This window comes from Mytilus trossulus, chromosome 13 (assembly GCF_036588685.1).
Source record: "Mytilus trossulus isolate FHL-02 chromosome 13, PNRI_Mtr1.1.1.hap1, whole genome shotgun sequence".
NCBI lineage: Eukaryota > Metazoa > Mollusca > Bivalvia > Mytilida > Mytilidae > Mytilus > Mytilus trossulus.
The window spans coordinates 43,886,502-43,908,920 of record NC_086385.1 but is presented as its reverse complement, the minus strand read 5'-3'; the positions used below and the strand labels follow the sequence as shown (position 1 = coordinate 43,908,920).

Sequence of the window (22,419 nt, the reverse complement as noted above, 5' to 3'; positions counted from 1 at the left end):
TCGGCATTTAGAAAAACTTGATATTTACGTATCATTTTGAGATAGTTACGACATGAAATATATAACTTTACCACTATTCACATCCTGTTTTTTCTGTCTCCAAATGAACCAAACATGTCAATTTAAAAAAATAATGCTAGTACTCCTCTGGTCTGATATCTTGTAGTTGTTCAAACGACCAGCTATGAAAAAGTACTTATATCTATATTAACCCCGAGGGCATGAAACTAACCTTGACTTCCGGCTAGTATTGGCCAAATGCATGCAAAAACGAACATATAAGTGCAAAATGTATGATAAGTATAGTTTATACCATGCCCTTTTACAATTGGTAATGATGTCATCCCCGAGACTCCCACATCGGCCCCTAGGCGTTATACTGTGTGAAAATATAATGTATTACCTATGCATAACGAAATGTAGTTATCTAAGCACTTTCTTGTTCGCCAAGTAAAGGCAGATGATTCGTCGATTACAACACATTCATATATCGGTTCATAAGCGTCTACCCAATTTGTCCAATCAAGTATTTCGCCATTACCCCATTCGCATGGAAGAACTTTACATGTTAATGACATCCATACTTTTTCAGTTATTTGCCTGAAAGATTTCATGTAAAAATACAAGACATGTTTACATTGACATGACAATGGACACCACTGTCCCAGGTAAGGGGATTGTTGGGATCCCTCTAAAATGTTTAGCCCCGCCAAATTTCGTATTTATGTGTCTGCCCAAGTCAAGAGCCTGTTATTCAGTAGTTGTCGTTTGTTGATGTGTTACATATTTGTTTTTCGTTAATTTTTTGTACTTAAATAAGGCCTTTAATTTTCTCGTTTTGAATTGATTAACATTGTCGTTTCAGGGCATTTTATAGCTTACTATATGTGGTATGGGCTTTGTTCATTGTTAAAGGCCGTACGGTGACCTATAGTTTTTAATGTATGTGTCATTTGGTATCGTGTGAAGAGGTTTTTTTTTATAGACAATCATACCACATCTTCTTTTTTATATTCATTTACAATATAATGCTTTTAAAATATTTTGCACAAGAAAAATAATAAAATGCTTTCCAAACACCCGAACGGAATATGACTTTATATATTTAAAACTTTTGCAAGAATTTGGTCTTCAAACAGTTTACACTCTCAGGAGCACATGTGTGCCTTTTAGGGTTGATTATGTACTGGCTTTGAAAGGTTGACCGAACTATAAAGTCGCAGTTTGAGTTTAAATTCCTGTATGCTAAACAATCTTCAATTATCATTACATTGCTGCTGCATATAGTTAAATTATATTCTATTTGATTTTGTCAATTCAATTCAATTCAAATCTTTATTGCCATTACACTACATATTTCTAGCACAACAACACAACCAAATGAAAATGAACTATAATAACAAGATCAATAATATACATTATAAAGTAAATATTTCAAGAGTCCCCTGTCCTCAGTTCAATGGACTGTTTTAAAAAGGATCTTAGCTTATTTACCTCAATGTGTAATCTTGGGTTGAGTATTCTGTATAATTATGCAATTTTATCTGTGTAGTGTAAATTTCTAAAGTGTATTTTATCTTTTATCAAATAATCAAAATAACATTGTTCTAATAAACTTATTACTATTACTATTGCAATATAAAAAGAAATGAGTTTCATCTTCAATTTGTTTGCAGTTTTTCTATAATCTTTCTTCTCTTGGCATTTTAAGATATCTTCCCCTTTCTATTGTATCAAAGAGCAGTTAACGAACACACATCTTTCAAGAACGATAGCATTTTTCATTTTTCTTCGGGACAAACATTTATTTTTTATTTCAAATCAACTTCAATAATATATCTGAAGATCTTTTGTTTTTAATTAATCGGATACTGTTTATAAATAAGGTCAATAAAAACAAACTTATTATCCACTGCATTTTTTTAACAAGCTAATTATTTAAAGAAATTTAAATAAACACCCATTTTTAAACATATATTTTTTTAATTTGAAATCCATTGACACCTTTAATTGTACAATGTGTAACACGAGATCAATAAAAGAATATTAATATTGAAAAAAGATTATGTTTTAACTGTACTGATGACGTTGAAGATGAAAAACATGTTTTTTCAAAGTGTCCTGTATATTCAGATATTCGTAATGCTATTTTTAACCATGCTAGTATTGTTGATGAGAACTTTTTACATATGTCTGATAATGAGAAAGTTATATTTCTTTTTACAAATGAAAATGTGGTATTTTATACTGCCAAAATCTGCTATGACATTTTAAAAAAAGCGTAAATATATTTTATATTCATGATAGTTGACTTAAGTTGTAATTATATTATAATTTAAGAAAAATTGTTTTATAGTCTCTTATACTCTTTATAGAGTGGCTCTTTTTGTTAATTTGAATTATAAAAAGCTGTATGTTTTATGTGTAACAAGTGGTGAGACTTTAATAAAGTATTTGTCTTGTCCTGTCTTGTCTATGAGTAATTTAACCTAATATGTATATATAATATTATAAACAAGACATAGAAAAACATAGTTTTTTGGGCGACAAATAACTTGAATAAATGTAGCTAGTAAGAACAAAAAAAACATATGTTTGTAGAAAATATTGATTCTGACTGTTTACTCAAGTGAAATGATAAAAGAATATTTGTAACATCAATACTATAACTCATATAGATGTTGGTTTTTAATATTTGTATTTAGCTAATAGTCATCAAAATAGAATATAAAGACATCCTTTGTAATTCAAAAGACTCAATTGACTTTTTATTAGATATGTTTATTATCTTTTTGTTAAATGTCTTTTCAAAGAGAATTTTTAGAAATTAGCAAACTTTCATTTGTTAGGAATTACATACTAATAACTGATGCATTTATTCAAACATCAACACTGATCAATACATACGTATATTTAGAACACCTCCCCTAGATATAAAGAAGTCACATTGTCGGTGCTTTTGAACTAGTTATGAATTATAAGATACATTTATATTTTCAAAACAATTATTATTTCAGGTAAACCTGAACTTTAAATCTATTTTTGCACGATATGTTTCTTTCTAAAAAAATTTTCACTTCGCATGACCATTGGTATCTTACTGTCTTAAGGAATAGTAGTTATGCTGGCTAGTTTTTAACTCATGTATGCAGGTATGAACGTTTCAACATCTAAGATAATTCATCCTTGCCGATTCATCACCCTATGAAGATATATTTCGACGATGAACTGTTTTCACTACGGCATAACAAACTTGTTTTAAAAAATAAGTTCCACTACATATGTGTTTTGTTTTTATTTACTGAAAAAAAAATCTTCAGGTACATGTACATGCAATATTGTATATTCCTTCTGTTTTCATTATTTCCTCGAAAATGACCTTACAATATTATTGATGTTCATAAGGATCATTGAAACGTCGAATCGACTGCACTTCAAATCGCACATATGTTTAGAGAGGAATATACTGTTATGTTAAGTGTTCAATAGAATAAGAAGTTGTGGTATGAGTGTTAATGAGACAACACTCCATCCAAGTAATAATTCATAAAAGTAAACCATTTAAGGTAAAAGTACGGTCGTCAACACGGAGCCTTGGCTCACACCGAACAACAAGCTATAAAGGGCCTCAAAGTTTACTAGACAATGTGAAACCATTCAAACGTGAAAACCAACGGTCTCATCTATAAAAAAAAATCAGAAAAAACGAGAACCACTTATGAACCACATCAACAAACGGCAACCACTGAACATCAAGTTCCTGACTTAAGACATGTGCAAACAAATGCAGCGAGTTTAAACGTTTTAATATGTACCAACCTTCACCCTTACCTAAAACAATAGTGTTACAGCATAGAACATAGAAAGAATGTCTACTTACAAATATCCTCAACAAGCACACCAACATATTGAGTTCAAGATTTACTGGATGATGAGATATTGTTCCGCGGATTTTCATAACGTCACAATAGTAAAAAGCAAGACCATTTGACGTTATAATCGAATTTTGACCAAAGAAAAACTGATATCATTTTTAAAATACTTACTGGCTGATGAGATATTGTTCTGCTGAATTTTGCAGTCCTATATTATCTATCTTAGCCAATTCCATACCAATACTTTTACAATAGTCAGTCGCACCATCATAATTCATCCTTACGTAATTGATATGAAAATATGCTCCAAATCCTAAAACATATACGGATTATAAACGCTTACTTCATTAAAGATATTTTTGATAATTATATATAACCCACAAAAAAAAGGAAAATAAAAAAAAGTCAGATCCGTTAAGTTATATCAATTACGTCAATAAAACATACAGTTTCGCTGACATTTTACACTGTCCACTCAAAATTAAAAATGCTTGATTTTACCCTAAATATTTCATTTAGAACAGTTATAAGAGTTGCAGTACATAAATAATAACCATACACTGTCTCAAGATATACATTTTATCTGTAATCGGCTTGCAACAGGTAGAAATGCTCGTTAGAGCCTCGTTTTCTTCATGTTTCTAAGTCTCGTATGAATAACATTTATATTTCGAGACGTATGGTTATTCTATATATAAATCGGAAGATAAGATATGACTTCCATTGAGGTAACTCCCCATCCATATCACAATGTTTAAAAAGTACGACATTCATTACGGAGCCTTGGCTCACACAGAACAGCAAGATATAAATGCTCAAAATGTCAAGTGCTAAACGTGATTAATACTTTAAACAAACAAAAAACAACGATCTCATCTTTATGCAAACGAGGAACGAGAAATATATGATCTTAACCAAAAGAACGACAACCACTGAACAACAGGCTACTGAATATGTATGAAATTATGTGTGCAGTTTATTTTATTAGAATAACGTCCAAGTATCATTATAACCATGCCTGTACCACATATACAGGTTGAACTTGGCGCAATAGCTTTGCATCAAATTGATCTGAAGATCAATTATTTGGTGAGCTCGCTATTTAGGTACTATATTAGTATGTGTTGGGCACTTTATAGCTTGCTGTTCGATGAGAGACATGACTCCTGGTCCATGTCGTTGAGGACCATACTTCAGCTATAATAGTTTACTTTTAGTAATTGTGACTTGGATGGAGAGCTGCCATTGGCATTCATACCATATCTTCCTCATTTATAACACATTATTTGATTGAAAATTTCTAGAGAAAACAAACATTAAATATGATTCCTTTCAAAATCAGGGATACACAAATTTCTTGTTCTTGTTAGTAATTGTAAAAGTAGTTTTTTGAACATTAAGATCGCAAAAATATAATGTTTGTTCTCCCTCTACCATGCCGTTTCACCACTATTCTCTCACTCACTGGAGACGAATTTTCGGTGCCATAAGTCATGCTTGCCTGATGTTCTGGGCAAACGTCAACCTCTCGTCAGAGTTTAATTCTATGAAATTCACTTACCATTTATCATGACAATCGGCATCAACAAAATCCATATTCTCAATAGTTTTATTGCATCCATTACTGGAATTGAAAGTTTTTAGTTTGAAATGGACACAAAATACATATGTGGCGAGAATTATTTAAAAACAATGCAAACACTGCACAAATGTTAGACAGCAAGGGTCATTAGCGTTGATTTAATACGTCTTTACGTCTGTTGAAAGCGATACTATAATGTCAATATTTATTTCTGTAATTGTCTTTTTTTTTATCAAACTATTTTAAATTTATTGTAATAAGATTTGTGACAAATTTGTTCTACGTGTAATAATATAGAATTTTCTTTAGGGCTCATGTTTACAGAAAATAAATGTATTCATTTATTTGATGTTTTTGAGCTTTTGATTTTGTCATTTGATAAGGAACTTTCCTTTTTGAATTTTCCCAACAGATCAGTAATTTTGTATTTTTACTTATCATAGTGTTTCATTATCCAACCTTCTTCATAATTTTCTCTGTTTTTTTTTTTATTTGTTTTTGTAATTTCAACCAATGTTAGCCTAGCCGTTCAATTCTTGAATTCTTTTGAAATACGAAAGAAAATGTATCTCATTTTCCATTGTATTACAGTACTTAATTTAAACACTTTTTCACAATCCATTTGTAAAGACTTTATATTTGATTGAAATAAAATTGAATTCTAATAAACATACATTAAATTATTCAACTAGTTTTGAAGGTGCGGTGCGTCAAGAGGGTCAGATCAATATCAATATACTCTGTTATAACATATCAAAAAGTGAAACAATAAACCAAACACCAATAAAGGGGGAGGCCATAAAACTGACAAAACCAAATGAACTTATTGAAGCAATGCAATAGGTTAAAAACACGATCATAGTGGAATGCATAGATACCCTGTCACTTCAAAATTCATACGAATAAAATAATCATAATAACACGAAAAAAAACTAAAAGAAGACTGTACAGTAAATAAAAAGATAAACACCTTTAGCATTGAATATAACACAAGGTCTCATGTTTATGTAATTCAAATATCACGAACACCGCAATTTGTTAAGACAAACTAAGAAAAAACGCACCTACAGCTGACAGCTTTTGATACCTCGTGTTATACAATAAACAATTGAAATTATAAGGCGGATAACCATATTACTGGCATGAAATGACGAATATCGCGTTATCAAAAAAACGGGGGGTCATTTGAAGAAGGAATGGTTTCCCATATAATACTTTGCGGTTAAATAGGATGACTGATTGTTTAATATAAGTTTTTGATTTACAATATTTTGGTTTCGAGCATCATTGAAGAGACATACATTGTCTAAAAAAGTGCGAACCGGGTACAGTAACATTGGTACCGTTTGTATTACTACAGCATAACGATAAAAAATTATTATCACCTTTATGAGCATTTTTTTATCATAACATAACTTCAATAGTCAAAGATATATTTAATTAAGATACAACACAAACATATCTTTTTAATTTCTAATTTTGTTTAAAATACATTGAGAAGAATTTGATACAGGTTTAGTCTATTTGAAAAAAGTATGCCATATATGATATACGACGACATGTGATTTATATGCGAAATAAAAAAAAGACATATTTTGAAAAAAATAAAAAATATATTTTTTAAATATTCTTACCTGATATTAACAATAATTGGTTCACTTTCGACAATCTAAAATAAATATTTGCCTGTTGTACTTGCTATGTAAAGTTATATTGACGTAAAAAATTAAGACTGACAATATGATATAAGAAAGTCGATAAATCTTTTCTGATCAGCACAGAGTAAACATCACACGTGACTCTCGCAAATACTGTATGAGTAATTTCATAATTCCTTTCTTACTTTACTGATGAATTTTGAGTTGAACGTAGTAAACTCAGTTCTTGCAACACAATTATTTCCAATACAATATTTAAACCCCGTATACACTATATTAAATTAACGTCAGCAAATGGGATTTGTGTATTCAGCTATGTTAAAAGACCTGCATATTGACAAATGACAAGAATACAAACTGTTGGGGGGGGGGGGGTTGGCGGGGAATCGGTGCAATTTGAATAAAATGACGTTTTCTTAGATAATACGAACAGGTGGTTGGTGTAAACTTCCGTAAAAAAGGTGGCATATACAAAGCACACCAGGAAAAAATGAAAAACAATGCAAACACATTGAAGGGATGTTTAAGTACCGAGTCACGTTTAATGGATATCACGTACAACAGTCCAGCAGTAAATTAATATCACTAATAGAACAAAGACAAATTAAAGAACAATAACACACGTTGTTCAGATGATAAACAACATCAGTACGCAGAATCTATAAATCAAGACCATCATGTATCATTTGTGAAGTTGATACGGAATATTTATCAACAATGTGTTGGTACCTTCCGATGAACCTTTTTAGAAAAAGGAAGAGACGTTCTTTGACATACCCGTGGATCATTAACTTTCTACTCACACACTGATGACGTTTTAAAAAGTCTGCGTAGGAGCTGCAAGCTCTTGAATATCGGATAATTTGGGAAATATATATCCCATATGCAGGCGAAGTTGGTATATTGCTACTAAGATAGTGGAAATTTATAATTTCAAAATTTAAATCGTCTCGTTTGTCATACATTCTGGTACTGAGATGACTGTGCAAGTCAAATTCGAGATATAAGTCTACAAATGAGGCGGGGGAAGCCGTGTCTGTTGTTTCTTTAATATCTTGTTCTGGGGGATATATATTAATGGAACCCAATCAGGAAAGTTCGGATTGTTTATGGAAAGAATATCATCAATATATCTGAAAGTGAAATTAAATAAAATGGCTTATCGGATCCTTTTGTTTCCCTTAGAAATGCCGATAATTTGTTAGAAAAGTCTACCTCCAAACTCAATATGTTGTCGATAAGAAACTCCAGCATACTGACCACTTGTTCTTCTGTGTAGCATATTTTAACTTTTTGTTTGTCACAATCAACGAAATATGCTTTATGAAATCCCAAAGTAATAACTTTATAGCGTATGCTACCATTTTTATGTTGAAAGGCATTGTGGATTATTTCTTTTAGGCGATTTTATAATTTCACATGGGGAATGGTGGTATACAATGTTTAAAAATCAATAGGCTTTTTTTGGACATTTTGCTCTTTTCTTACACTCTTGTAACTTAAGATATAGTATTTTATAAAAAATATATTACCTGATGAAAGCTGTATCATTAGAAGATCAAACTTAGTTTCCATACTATATACCGTGTTTACCTGTAAAAACTACTCAACGATAATAAACTAATGATAAACACACCTGACCTTTCGACCATAAAAAATTATTCAGAGTACTGAACTTGTACTCAAAATATTTAATCCAGTATTTTAATAGGTTAATTACTGAGTCTATGTGCCAAATATGTGCTCAATGATAAGGGATGACGTCCGTAAAAGTCATGATTTTGAATTCAAACGTACTTTAACTTCAGAATCTTTTGATAAAGAATCACCAATACAGAAACGTTGGTCTTTTTCGTTAAGTGTTATAGTTGTGACGTCATTTTCAAAGTAAACACAAAATCGATATCATAGGGTAACATTTTTTTTACCATATCAATCAATTATCGAAATAAATTGGTATAATTTATATTCTGTTAGCATTTGACATTAATTGCCTGTTTCATTTTTGGTGAGATAATAATTATTAACACGATTTAAAATATATAGAAGACACATATAGTGCATATAACTACAGGTAGTATACAGCTCAACAATTATTCAAAGTGCATTTAATTACAGGTAGTAAACAGCTCAGAATTGTTCAAATTGTAAGACATGCATTTGTACATCTAGGCTTATTCTCTTAACTGTGGCTCTATCTTTTCCATAGATCAGTTGATCACGCCATAACAGAGGTTGGCTTTTAAATATAGAACAAGCTAACACGATTTCAATAAATCAATATATTCCGTCTACTATATTTTATTTTAAGGCATTCACTAGCTGGTCCCAGAAAACGGTATCTCCATATTCATCATTTGGATATTCTATATAAGACTTAGATTGAATCATCTCAAGCACATTCAATGGAAGGTCCCGAGGAGACATTTGTTCATAAAACATTAAGAAAACAACATTTTCGTCTCGTCGTTCGTATACGTTTTCCATTCGAGCCATATTATATTCGAACATGCACCAGTATGATTTTAAAAAGTTATGAGACATTATCACTAAAGTTTTGCAACTGTTATGAATTGCAGATGCGATATTTGTAGCAATGTCATTTCCGGGCAGGAAATTTCTCTTGTGTAAGCATAATTGAATTCCGTTTTCAACTTCCAATTTTTGCAGAAGAGTATTGTGAACAAATATTCGATCTTCATCAGCATAAGATACGAATGCTCCATACATGTAAGAATATTCTTCCTCAGTTTCCGAATGTAAGCTGCTATACTTTACTTTTACAATATAATATAAGTAACGAAGTTTCCACCGGAATCTGTAAACGACTGCTCCCACAATAATTATAAGGAATAGTAAAATTCCAAAACCTAAGGCTAATTCTAAATTTTCATATGATGCGCAATGTTTCTTTAATACATTGTAAGTTTCCATTGGATTATGAAGTGCAACGATTGTTCGATTCCATAACATGCACTTATACTTTTTTATATTCTTGAAACGGACATTTGTGGTTGTCATCCATTTAATGAACTTAATCGATATACAATTACACTCTAACAAGTTGTCATTTAAATCGACAGAAAAGTTTTGTTTTCTGGCTAAAGAATCCAGTTGTAATGTAAAAGGGTCACTGATAATTGTTATTCTGTTTCCGCTCAAATCTAATTCCTTTAAATGTGTCATGTTTGATACACGAAAAGTTATATCTGTAAGAATATTGTCACTTAAATCAAGTTTTTGCAGATTTCTTTGGGATTTGAATATGTTCTCCGGTAGATTTGGAATTCTATTTTTAGATAGCACGAGATCAGTAACCGATTTCAAATTATTAAATATTTTACCCTCGTTATCATCAGGAAGAACATAACCAAGTAAATTATTTTGAAAGTTTAAACGTTCTAATTTTTTAAAATCAGTGCTAAAGAAGAAATTTGAAATATTGCTGCAGAAGTTGTTAGCCACGTTTAATGTTTTTAGACTCGTCAAATTGAAGATAGGACCAATTAATGAATGTAGTATGTTATTACTTATATCAACGGATTCTAATTTATTTCTTGAAAACATTAACTTAGGTATATCCATTACAAGACTGCCAGAGCTGTAATTTATATGTTTCAAATTTGTTGGAATCGGTATTTCAATTAGACTAAATATATCTGGAATATCCCCTGTTGTAATCTTGTCTTTGACATACCGTGATAAGATTCGACTTTGGTCCATATAACTAGGTTCATTGACATAGTCTTCCTTGCATGTGCATATTGAATCAAAAAAACATTTTTCGGGATAAAAGTTTGTTTTATGACGGTAAAGGTCTGAAATGTCTGCAGTTTCTAAATTTGATAGATGAAGTACATCCTCTAAATAGTAACCAAACTTAAAAGGATTTTGTCTAACTGATAACAACTTAAGTGATTTTGGAAGATAAGTCAATGCGTTTTTCTCTATAGTTTGTATACGATTACCGTCGAAATACACATTTTGAAGGGAGGTGTTATGTAAACCCTTGATATGAGACGTTTTTAAGACTGTAGTCAGATCTGCCATTTTGTGAAGATAGCTAACCTTAAGAATGTTTATGTTTGAGAATTTTAAATCACTTGTAATGTTTTCAAATCCTTCGAATTTAATGCACGTATTATTCGAAACGTCCAAAAACGTCATAATTTTCAAAGCAGTTAATGTCCCTTTATGAATTTGTTGAATCTTGCATGTTGATATATCTAAATGTTTGACCTGAGGGATAAACTGAAAGGATTCATTATTCAAAATTGGTAGTGAACATTTTCCAGATGACCCAGAAAGATCGAGAATTGCAAGATTCTTCAGTTTACTATATTGTTTGCTCAGAAAAAAAATTCCATTGGATATGAAGTCAATATGTAGACTTTCAAGTGATACAAGTTGTGAAATATCTGGTTGGTAGTGTTTGACGAAATTATTTTTTAAATTTAAATACTTCAATTTTTTCAAATGTGTAAACGTTTTAGCACCGAACGAAATATTTCCTTTTGACAGATCATTGTTTTGCAAGCTTAAATTAAGTAAATTTTGAAGACCTTTGAACGACATTTCTGTTAGTGTATGAATCCTGTTATCAGACAAGTCTAATTCTGTAAGGATTGTATTGTTAGAAAAGATACCATTTGGTATTTCATCAATGAGGTTATGTTTCATGATCAACTTTATAACATAACTTGGAACGGATGGACTCCTTTTCAACTGTACATGTGAGCAGTCGACTTCAACAAAATTTGTGTGGTGTTCTAAGCGGCATCTACATCTTGGAAGAAAGCTGCATGGACGGTGCTGTGTATTCCCGCATATTGTTATCAATGAATTTAAACAAATAATAACATACAGTATGCGTTTGTTTGTCATTTTATATCTACAATGAAAATAGAACTCATAGTATTGTATATTCAAAATCTATTGCGTGTATTTATTACTGTGATTTCCACAAAGCAAACATAAATGTGAAAATACAAAGAAAAGTGAACACTGATGAATTCCGACGGGCATTTTTATAAACATAAACATAGATAGCGATCTCTATCAATCTGAATCTTTGTCTGTTTACGGATTAAGTGAGGTCGAATTATTCACTTGTAAGTGAATAATTAATTAAAGATGTTTCTTTGCTAAATTTTATAGTAACTGAACTAAACTGGATGTTTAATGCACTAGATCATATCACTATATGACTATTTAACTTTCATTAATGAATAAACAAGCAAAAATCTAATTTCCTTTTTCTCTATCTTGTAGCTGATGCCCTTTCAAACATCCATGTTTTCAAATATTCAGCTTTAATCGTTCAAACTGAAGGTAAATTATGACAAGCGTTTATGACGCATTGAATTAATGACGTGTTGTTTTCATTTCTTACAGCACGCGGGCGATATCTCTGCTGGTTGGCTATCAGTATCCGAGTGTATTTTAATCTCTGTAGTCAGTGCTTCGGTTATGACATGATTTATACATTGTTATAAAAAAAACCTTCGAAGACTGTCCGTTTATAAATTTTTAAATTTTAAAGAAACTAAGGTTTTAACTCACTAGAGCAAAGTTGACTTCAATTATTTTAGCCAGTTTATGGGGAACTTTTTGGTCATAAAGGTCTTCACCTGTTTCTGTTCTTATACACACTCGGCTTTTAACTATTCGGCTTGGGGCTTCCATGATGAAGGTATATCAAGAAAAGATGTCCGTCCGAAAGAAATTAATAACGTGTTGTTTTCATTTTTTACAATAAAAATAGGGCAACATGATATACCAATTAAATTTATCGTCATTTTTACATAAAATCCTTAAATGATATTGTTCTTATTTTAAATGAAGCTCTATCGTATAAACCAGGAAACGGCATTTCTTCACTCCCCGAAGACAACTTTTAAGATATTATCGCGAAAATTGTTTCAAAAGCTTTTCCCCCAACAAATGAACATTAGAGACGAATAAAGATAATAAAAGAAACAATTCAAAGACGCACGTGAACACATATATCAGAATCAATTAATGCAAAGTTACAGTAAAAAGGGTTTTGGCACAGATTTTCTTTAAACTTAGCACTCACCTTTCGGTCGTTAGACTGTATCTGAAAATCGAAAATATAATGCATTTATCCCTATTTTTCTGAAATAATATTTATTGAATTCTTTCAAAATATGTGCGCATTTGTATAAAAAGCACATAAAAACGACGAACATTTTTTTATATTCGCTTGATTTCTAATTTTTACTCCATAGATTATTCCTTAAAAACTATATGATCTTGGTTCAAAACGTATACCAAAATCTGTAACAGAGTCAGTCTACTGCTCCTTGACCTCAAGGGGAATAAAAGATTTAAACAAAGATTATTTAAACAAATTATTGCTTCTGGTCGTAAAGAATGATAGGGTACACTTATCCTAAGACGTTACAATCGATATAGAGTTCATTCTCAACCCATAAAATTCTTTAAAGGGTTATATTTTAATGGAACAGGTACTATTAACACAACATTATATAGTAAATATATTCCATTTTCTTATCTTGACATGCATACCTTGATACTTAAACAGAAAATAACCCAAATATAATTTCCCAGGCCGTCCAAGGTAAAAATGATAAAATGATCTTTTCCTACATAAAAAAGAAATTACTGAATACTACTTTATTGTGCACACTCATTGAAAGCATGTACGTGTTATTTACTATTGAGTGTGAATGATAATCATGAATTTACATCTTGCATCAGATCTTACAAAACTAATAGTTATAAAAGGTACAAAGATTATAACTTAATACATATAAATAAATCTTCACTAAAGTAACACCACATTGAAATAACCGTTATTTGTTCGTAGAATGCTGGTCACAAGGAAAATATTACTGTTTTTTGCCCTCCCAACATTAAACAACAGAGTGTGTACATTCCACACCATTCCATTAAGATTTCATCATCTGACAGAGTTCTTTCTAATATTTATGATGTATTTGGCACTCATTTGGTTGAGCGTCTACTGCTTGAAGTTATAATGATGATCAATAATCAATCCTCATGGTTGATAAAAACTTTTTATTTATTTTTTATTCGAGCGTCACTGAGGATTTTTTTTTGTAGGTTATGTAACTATAAAAGTTTATATCTGTATATATCGTCTTTCTTTTTGTCTTTAAATTGTCCTCATGATGTAATCAATTGGAAAACAAATATATATAGTTATCATGCTTACCTGTCGATCAACTGCTCCCCAATAAAAACAAAGTTTTGAAATCACTTTAAATCGTTAATCTTGACATTTCAAATTTAATCTATCACCATAACACAGGGCATGATTTGTGGTAGATATAAATCATAGATGCATTGATATCGATTGGAATATAAAACAAATCTTTTGGAGTAGGGTAAACAAAGTACAACTTATATACCAAATACAAGAGGTTCTCCATGGGGTGTTATCTATAACAAGGACAATTTTATAAAACAAACATTCCATTATCCAGCAGGTACCAACAACATAGATATTTACTTTATTTGCAAGATTTGTTAAAGGTTAAAGCTCATAGTGTAAATATTCTTTTAATTATGAATACGAATCTGCGTTTATCATATTTTCATTATTGTACATGTCATGCAAAATGGTCCTGAAAAATATTTGAAAAAATTATTTTCCATGACTATGACAGTCGACATGATGACATGCATAATGTGGTATTTGATTTCTGGTGAGAAAATAATTCATTTTTTTTAACATAATTTAAAATTTATAACAGTAACATATAGTGCATAGTATTACAGGTAGTATACGGCTCAGCAATGATTCGAATCGTTAGACACATCATCTAGGCTTATCTTTGGCTGTAGCCTTTCCATAGATACTTATATAGGCCGGTGACCATAGTCGGATTTACAAAATTTTAATCGTCAAAAATGGTACACGGCTATATCATATATCCTTGGATTCGGAAATATGTGTACTTTGAGATTCTTCTGGTCGTCAAATGAAAATATGGTGCAGTTTTTTCAGAAATCTTAATCAAAGGTCATATGTTGTTTTCAAGAAAAAATAAAATTGGATATCTAACTCCAATTTAAATACCCTTTTTACTTAAGAACGATTAAAAACTTAGATCTATTTTCTTCCTTATTCAATTTTTCATCCAAAAAGTGGAAATCCATCATTACATGAGATTTCCAACACACGTATGCGACTGTACAAAAAGGGGGGTAGTTCAGTTTTAAACGATGTAATTTTTTTCAAATAATAAGAACAACGTCTGTCAAAACTTAACACAATTTATAGAAAATTATGAAAAAATATGTATTTATTCATATAACCATTTAGTATGCATCAATGAAAGTGAAAACTTTTAAGTTATAGCCATATACGTCGAATGCGCTACATGCAAAACAGACAACACAAATTATCAAAACATACTAGTAGTTGAGTTTTCACAATGTCATGACGATTTCTATGAAATGAATTTGTATAAATAGGAAAATAAATCATATTAAGATAAACTTAAAACTTTAAAAAGTTATGTTTTACAAAAGAATAGCCTTTTATTCGTTTAATAATGCAGAACGTTTCGGTTATTTAGTCCCAAAATAAGTGACGCAAGATCATATTTGTTTATGCGAAATATATTGACATAGCACTAAATATACCTAACTTTAATCAGTAATTCAGACCTCAAGTGGTCAACTGTTTGTGTAACACATATAGCAAGCTTTTACCCATCACCATTGGACATCATCGTCATTACAACATACACTTTTGCCATGTCAATCTATTTTATGGGGGACATAAAACAACTGCAACATCAGTGCACCTCCAGGACAAATGTCAAAAGAACCATTTATTGGAAGAAACGTCTTGTCCTGCTGCTTGAAACTCAAAACAAAAGCCAAGAAAAAAACAACATCTGTGATCCGCATCGACAATATACACTAGCCAATATTGCCCACGATCACATGACTGTAGTATGTGCAATGTTTCCGATTGCCATGGTCGTTATGCACTACATTCTGGTCTGTATAAGTCATTTGATATCTGGACTACGGATAGAATTTATATCACACTGCTGATGGTAAAAAAACAAACTTTCTTCTGTGAATGTTCTTTTTATTTAGAATACAACAGTTTGAATCCAAGTGTAGGTTTATAGTGGCTATATCGCAAATAAGCATTAAACAGCCTTTACTTAAATGATCTGTTTTAGATAATGAAATTCTTCGTCTTGGTTGTAGTTTTCTTTACAATAGATGCGAGCATGTGAAAGAGAGACGACAGATACCTAAGGGACATTACAAGTCATAAGTAGAAAAAAAGCTGACAACGCCATGGTCAAAAAATGAGAAAAAGAAAACAAACCCACAGACAACCAATAGAACATCTAGCACAACCTTTGATAGCCGTGATTTCGGTTTCTTGACTTGAGCTGGCTGCCATTTTGTGTGTATGTCTCAAAGAAACATTACAGACAACAATACGTAAGTTCCCGATGGTTATGTTTTAAACAAAGCTAGGAGAATTCCAGGAAACACAACAAAAAGTTCAGTTTGGTTTTGTCAACCAGATGTTATCCGTGTCATGCGAATCAAAAGTATCTATATATTACAAACAGGAATGGAACACGAATTAATTGCAAATTTTCAGATCTGATCTGACACTTAGTACATGTATCTAAAAATTTTAAACCGCAAAAAGACGTGCTAGTGAGTTGGGCCACGACAGAGCTTAAAGGTATCATTATTCGTGATACTAATATAAAAACCTATTCTGTGTCTATTTCAGTCGCAAGTTCTTCATAATTAAGTACATGCCACCAAAATTAAATTTTCAAGTTCGACACTCAGGTGTTACAATTGAAACTGAATCTTTTAAAACTTTCGGTTGCACACGAGATAACCCCGTGTTTTCAGTATGTTTCGTTTTTACCTTTGGTGGTCTATGTAGAGTTTTGCAGAATTTTGTTTGTCATTTACGTCGTTCTTCTACTTTTACCATGCCGTTTTGATATTATCGACGACTAATATGTTTGGATATCCCTTAAAATTCTGCGGCCTGTTTTAAGTAGTCAGGGGTATACCCCTGTCCAAGAAGACTGTATTGACTCAACAAGCACCAGCATAAGATATCATTTCAGATATGTGCACATTATTCGATGGCGGAGAGGAGTGTAGTACATTGAGACCTAGCTGGGGAATTGATATTTGGAAAGTTAAAATCGCCCTCAAAAGTTTGTCATAGATTTTTGTTTGTAGCCGGCAATTCGTTTCAATACAAAGAAAAAGGTCCTCATTTCCATTCTCAATTTTACAAGATATGCAGCGAACATTCTAATTTCTTTAGTATCCTTTATCACAAGCTAACTGGGAAATATAAGTACTGACTAACTAAAATGTAGGTAAAAAAGAGAAAGGTAATCTTCAATTTATCTGAGTTTTGAAATCAATGAACTAAGTAAAAAGGTTTACTTTAGGTCTTTAAAAGGTTCTGCATTTCAAATTGCAGTGCATTTTTATTATAATAAATTTTCAAGCGAATAGAATGAACCCGATGATAGATGTACAATTATATGCGCAATCTTGGGTATATTTCATCATTACACCAATCAACTGTGTCAAAATACCTCAATTTACTGTACGTTTGTAAAAATAAATAAATGATTCTACTTCTGCATTTAATAAAATAACACCGTTTAAGGGATTACAATGAATGTTTGCTTCTTTGAAATGAAAACGCAAAGTTTCAACAGACTTTCTAGTTTTGTTATGTTTTTTGGATTTTGTCGGATCCCTATTTCTTAAACAAACCATTGAAAAACTTATTTCGCCTTTTACATAAATAAAGTCAAAATAACACAACCTTAAAAAAGAATTACGGACACCAAAATAATTCAACGAAACAATAAATCATCAACAAAAACAAGTAATATCAAGTCCAAATATTACAGGAAAACTATGTTCCAGCCCCATCATAGACGGGACACAACTGTTATGAATGTTTTTAAGTATACTAAATGATTGATTAGAAGAGATTTTTTAAATCGAAGAAAATATCGTGTTAAACAATATGATCTCATAAAAACATGTGTAAATGAAAAGAAAAAGTGCAGTTTTATTACTTTATAGTAGATACGATATAATTCATTCATCATCGCTTTGTTGTATGATGTTGGAATCGGGTAAAACACAAATTTTGCCCGTTAACAGTAGTTTTTACCTGCATAATTTGTCATCAAAAGGCTTTGAGAATTACCCTTTTTGCCTCATGCATAAAACATTATGTAAGTAAGTAAGTAAGTAAATTATTTATTATAGTGACATGTGTAAATTATGTTTCACGTTTAAATAAAACAAAAAAAGAAAGATATGCAATGACAGCTTTTAAATAAAAAGCCAAATTGCATGCCACTTATGATTTGTATTTGAAGTCAAATTTGCTGATTAAAAGCTGAAATAAAAAAAAAATGCACCATACGACTTTTTGACGACCAATCGTTAATTCAAGTAAAATCATTTTTCTAGGACTGTGCCAACTTTTAGCCGTGTACCATGCAGTGAAATTAAACTCCTTTAATAATCGACTTTTTCCTATTCTGTCACTGCACTATAATTACTGAACCTGCTTAAAGAAATTTCACATTCTGTAAAAAAAAATCCTTTATAAAACGTTTGTTTTAACTTTTTTCACTATATTATTTTTTGTAAACTCCCGAGAGAGCCGAAAATGTGTTTTCTGGTGGATGTCGCTTTGGTGCTTTCGTTTTCAAATTTGGGGTCTCGATTCGTTCTATTTAAGAAGTGTCGAGTTTGTTTTAAGGATTACAATAGTTATATAGGTTGCTTAAGGTAGCAAATGTGTGTCATTGGAGAGATGATTCAGGTGGGAACATGTTTATCCGGGTCACAAAGTGGGTGAGGGTCTTGGAAGGGATTTACAACAATGATTTGAAGCATTGTCGCAGGTTGGCTTCCTCCCTTGTGTTTTTTAGGGGTTCGTTCGGATAGTGAACCCGGCAATTGTAACAAGCCCCTGTGGTTTACCCGAGTAGTTTAGATATATCATTCTAAAATACAGCAGGTTTCAAATAAGTTAACAGTTACACTTTTATTATGATTTAAAACATCACGAAAATTATGATCAACTTACCTTTTAAATTAGACAAACTGTCTAAGTATTGTGAATTAAATTTATCCAAATCACAAAGATGATGATGGCAAAACGATGCACATTTATCTAATATTAAAAAAACACTATCGGACGGAAGTGAAATTCTCCGGTAAACATGAAATCATTTAAAATATTGTAATATTGTAATGTAACATCAATTTACTTTTATTAGATATTCTCCCTGGATACCTAATAACTAATATATCAGGGATACTTAGTGCAATGCTGTACACTAAGTAAATTGTTAACAGCAATAGAGTGCAATAAAGTATATTATCCACGTTAAAAAAACAAAAAAACAAAAAACTTTTTTCACTATATTTAAAATTGTATATATCATGTAGATGGAGGTATTTTATTTTGATCGATAAATTGATTTAAAACAGAACTAAATAAAACCCAAAAGAGCTACACATAGGTCTTGTCACGTCAGAAATACTAATTTCTTAGTCGTTGTCACTTTCTATTTTAAAAAAGAATAAGTTTTGACTGTCCCTTGGTATATTTTTTATCTTTTATCTAAAGATTATAAGATACATCAATATATTCCGTTTATTTTAAGGCATTTACTAACTGGTCCCAAAAAACTGTATCCCCATATTCATCATTCGGATATTCTATATAAGACTTAGATTGAATCATCTCAAGCACATTCAACGGAAGTTCCCTAGGAGACATTTGTTCATAAAACATCAAGAAAACCACGTTTTCGTCTCGTCGTTCGTATACGTTTTCCATTCTGGCCATGTTATATTCAAACATGCACCAGTATGATTTTAAAAAGTTAGGAGACATTATCACTAATGTTCTCCGACTGTTATGAATTGCGGAAGTGATATTAGTAGCGATGTCATTTCCGGGCAAGAAATTTCTCTTGTGTAAGCATAATTGAATTCCGTTTTCAATTTCCAGTTTTTGTAGAAGCGTATTGTGAACAAATATTCGATCTTCATCGGCATAAGATACAAATGCCCCATACATATAAGAATATTCTTCCTCAGTTTCCGAATGTGAACTGCTATACTTTACTTTCACTATATAATATAAGTAGCGAAGCTTCCAGCGGTATCTGTATATGAGTGAACCCATGATAAGTATTATGAAAAGTAATACTCCCAAAACTAAGGTTAATTCTAAATTTTCATATGATGCGCAATGTTTCGTTAATAAATTGTAAGCTTCTTTCGGATTGTGAAGAGCAATGATTGTTCGATTCCATAGCATGCACTTATACTCTTTTATATTCTTGAGACGTACATTTGTGGTTGTCATCCATTTAATAGACTTAAGCGATATACAATTGCATTCCAGCAAGTTGTCATTCAAATCGACAGAAAAAATGTGCTGTTTGGCTACATAATCCCATTGTAATGTAATAGGGTCACTGATAATTGATATTCTGTTTCCACTCAAATCTAATTCCTGTAAATGTGTCATGTGTGATAGACGAAATGTAATGTCTGTAAAAATATTTTCACTTAAATCAAGTTTTTGCAGATTTCTTTGTGATTTGAATATATTCTCCGGTAGATTTGGAATTCTGTTATTAGATAGCACGAGCTCAATAAGTGATTCCAAATTATGAAATATAGCACCATCGATATCATCAGGGAGTATAATTCCAAGCAGATTGTTATGAAAGTTTAAATGTTCTAAGTTTTTAAAATCAGAACTAAAGAAGAATTTTGAAATATTGCTGCAAAAATTGTTAGCAACGTTTAGAGTTTTTAGACTTTGTACATTGTAAATAGGACCAATCATAGAATGCAATATGTTATTACTAAAATCAACAGTCTCTAGTTTACCTCTGGAAAGTATCAATTTCGGTATGTCCATAATCAGACTGGCAGAGCTGTAATTTATATGTTTCAGATTTTTTGGAATCAGTATTGCAGCAAGACTAACGTTATCTGTAATATCTTTTTTCCTGATTTTGTCTTTGATATAAAGTGAGGAGATCCCACTTTGTTCTATATAACTGGGTTCATTCGGCGGGTTTTCGCTGCATGTGCATATTGAATCAACAATGCATTTTTCGGGATTAAGGTCTGATTTATGATGATAAAGATCTGAAACGTCTATACTTTCTAAATTGGTTAGCGAAAATACATATGATATATAGTGTCCAAATTTCAATGGATTTTGTCTAACGGATAAAAACTTCAGTGATTTTGGAAAATAAGTCAATGTGTATTTCTCTATAGATTGAACACGATTACCGTCGGCAAAAACATATTGAAGTGAGGTGTTTTGTAAACTCTTAATATGAGACGCCTTCAAAACCGTAGTGAGATCCGAAATTTTGTGAAGACAGTTAATCTTTAGAATGTTAATATTTGAGAATCGTAAATCACTTGTTATGTTTTTCAATCCTTCAAATTTAATGCACGTATTATATGAAACGTCCAGATACGTCATATTTTTCATAGCAGTTAATGTCCCTTTATGAATTTGTTGAATCTTGCAAGTTGATATATCTAAATGTTTTACCTGAGGGATAAACTGAAAGGATTCATTATTCAAAATTGGTAGTGAACATTTTCCAGATGACCCAGAAAGATCTAGCATTGCAAGATTTTTCAGTTTACTATATTGTTTGCTCATGAGGGAAATTCCATTTGACAAGAAGTCAATATGTAGACTTTCAAGTGATACTAGTTGTGAAAGATCTGGTTGGTAGTTTTTGACAAAATTATTTTTCAAGTTTAAATACTTCAATTTTTTCAAATATGAGAACGTTTTAGCACCGATCGAATTATTTCCTTTTGACAGATGATTGTGTTGCAAGTTTAACTTTAATAAATTCTGAAGACCGTTGAACGACATTTCTGTTAATGTATGAATCCTGTTATCAGACAAGTCTAATTCTGTAAGGATTGTATTGTTAGAAAAGATACCATTATGTATTTCATCAATGAGGTTATGTTTCATAATCAACTTTATAACATAACTTGGAACGGATGGAATCTTTTTGAGCTTTGTATGTCCGCAATCGACCTCTACAACGTTTTTGTGATGTTCCAAGCGGCATCTACATCTTGGAAGAAAGCTGCATGGATGGTGCAGTAAATTCCCGCATATTATTATTAAAGTATTGCAACAGATAATCACATACAGTAAGTGCTTGTTCCTCAT

General features: G+C 31.2%; 2 protein-coding genes and 1 long non-coding RNA gene across 3 annotated transcripts; all 3 read right to left on the bottom strand.

Moving 5' to 3' along the window:
• Positions 1-4,082: 4,082 nt before the first annotated feature.
• On the bottom strand, positions 4,083-7,135 carry LOC134694617 (uncharacterized). The gene is made up of 3 exons (XR_010102565.1): positions 7,092-7,135; positions 5,437-5,499; positions 4,083-4,188 (listed from the first exon to the last, which is right to left on the bottom strand). It is a non-coding gene; the product is annotated as an uncharacterized LOC134694617 (long non-coding RNA).
• A 1,958-nt stretch (positions 7,136-9,093) lies between these two features.
• LOC134694615 (toll-like receptor 4) lies at positions 9,094-11,999 on the bottom strand. Its single transcript, XM_063555650.1, has one exon. The coding sequence runs from the start codon at positions 11,997-11,999 to the stop codon at positions 9,417-9,419; it is 2,583 nt and encodes an 860-aa protein (XP_063411720.1). The 3' UTR covers positions 9,094-9,416.
• Positions 12,000-19,836: 7,837 nt separating this feature from the next.
• On the bottom strand, positions 19,837-22,419 carry LOC134694613 (toll-like receptor 4). The gene has a single exon (XM_063555646.1). It carries the CDS (start codon positions 22,417-22,419, stop codon positions 19,837-19,839), a length of 2,583 nt encoding a protein of 860 aa, XP_063411716.1.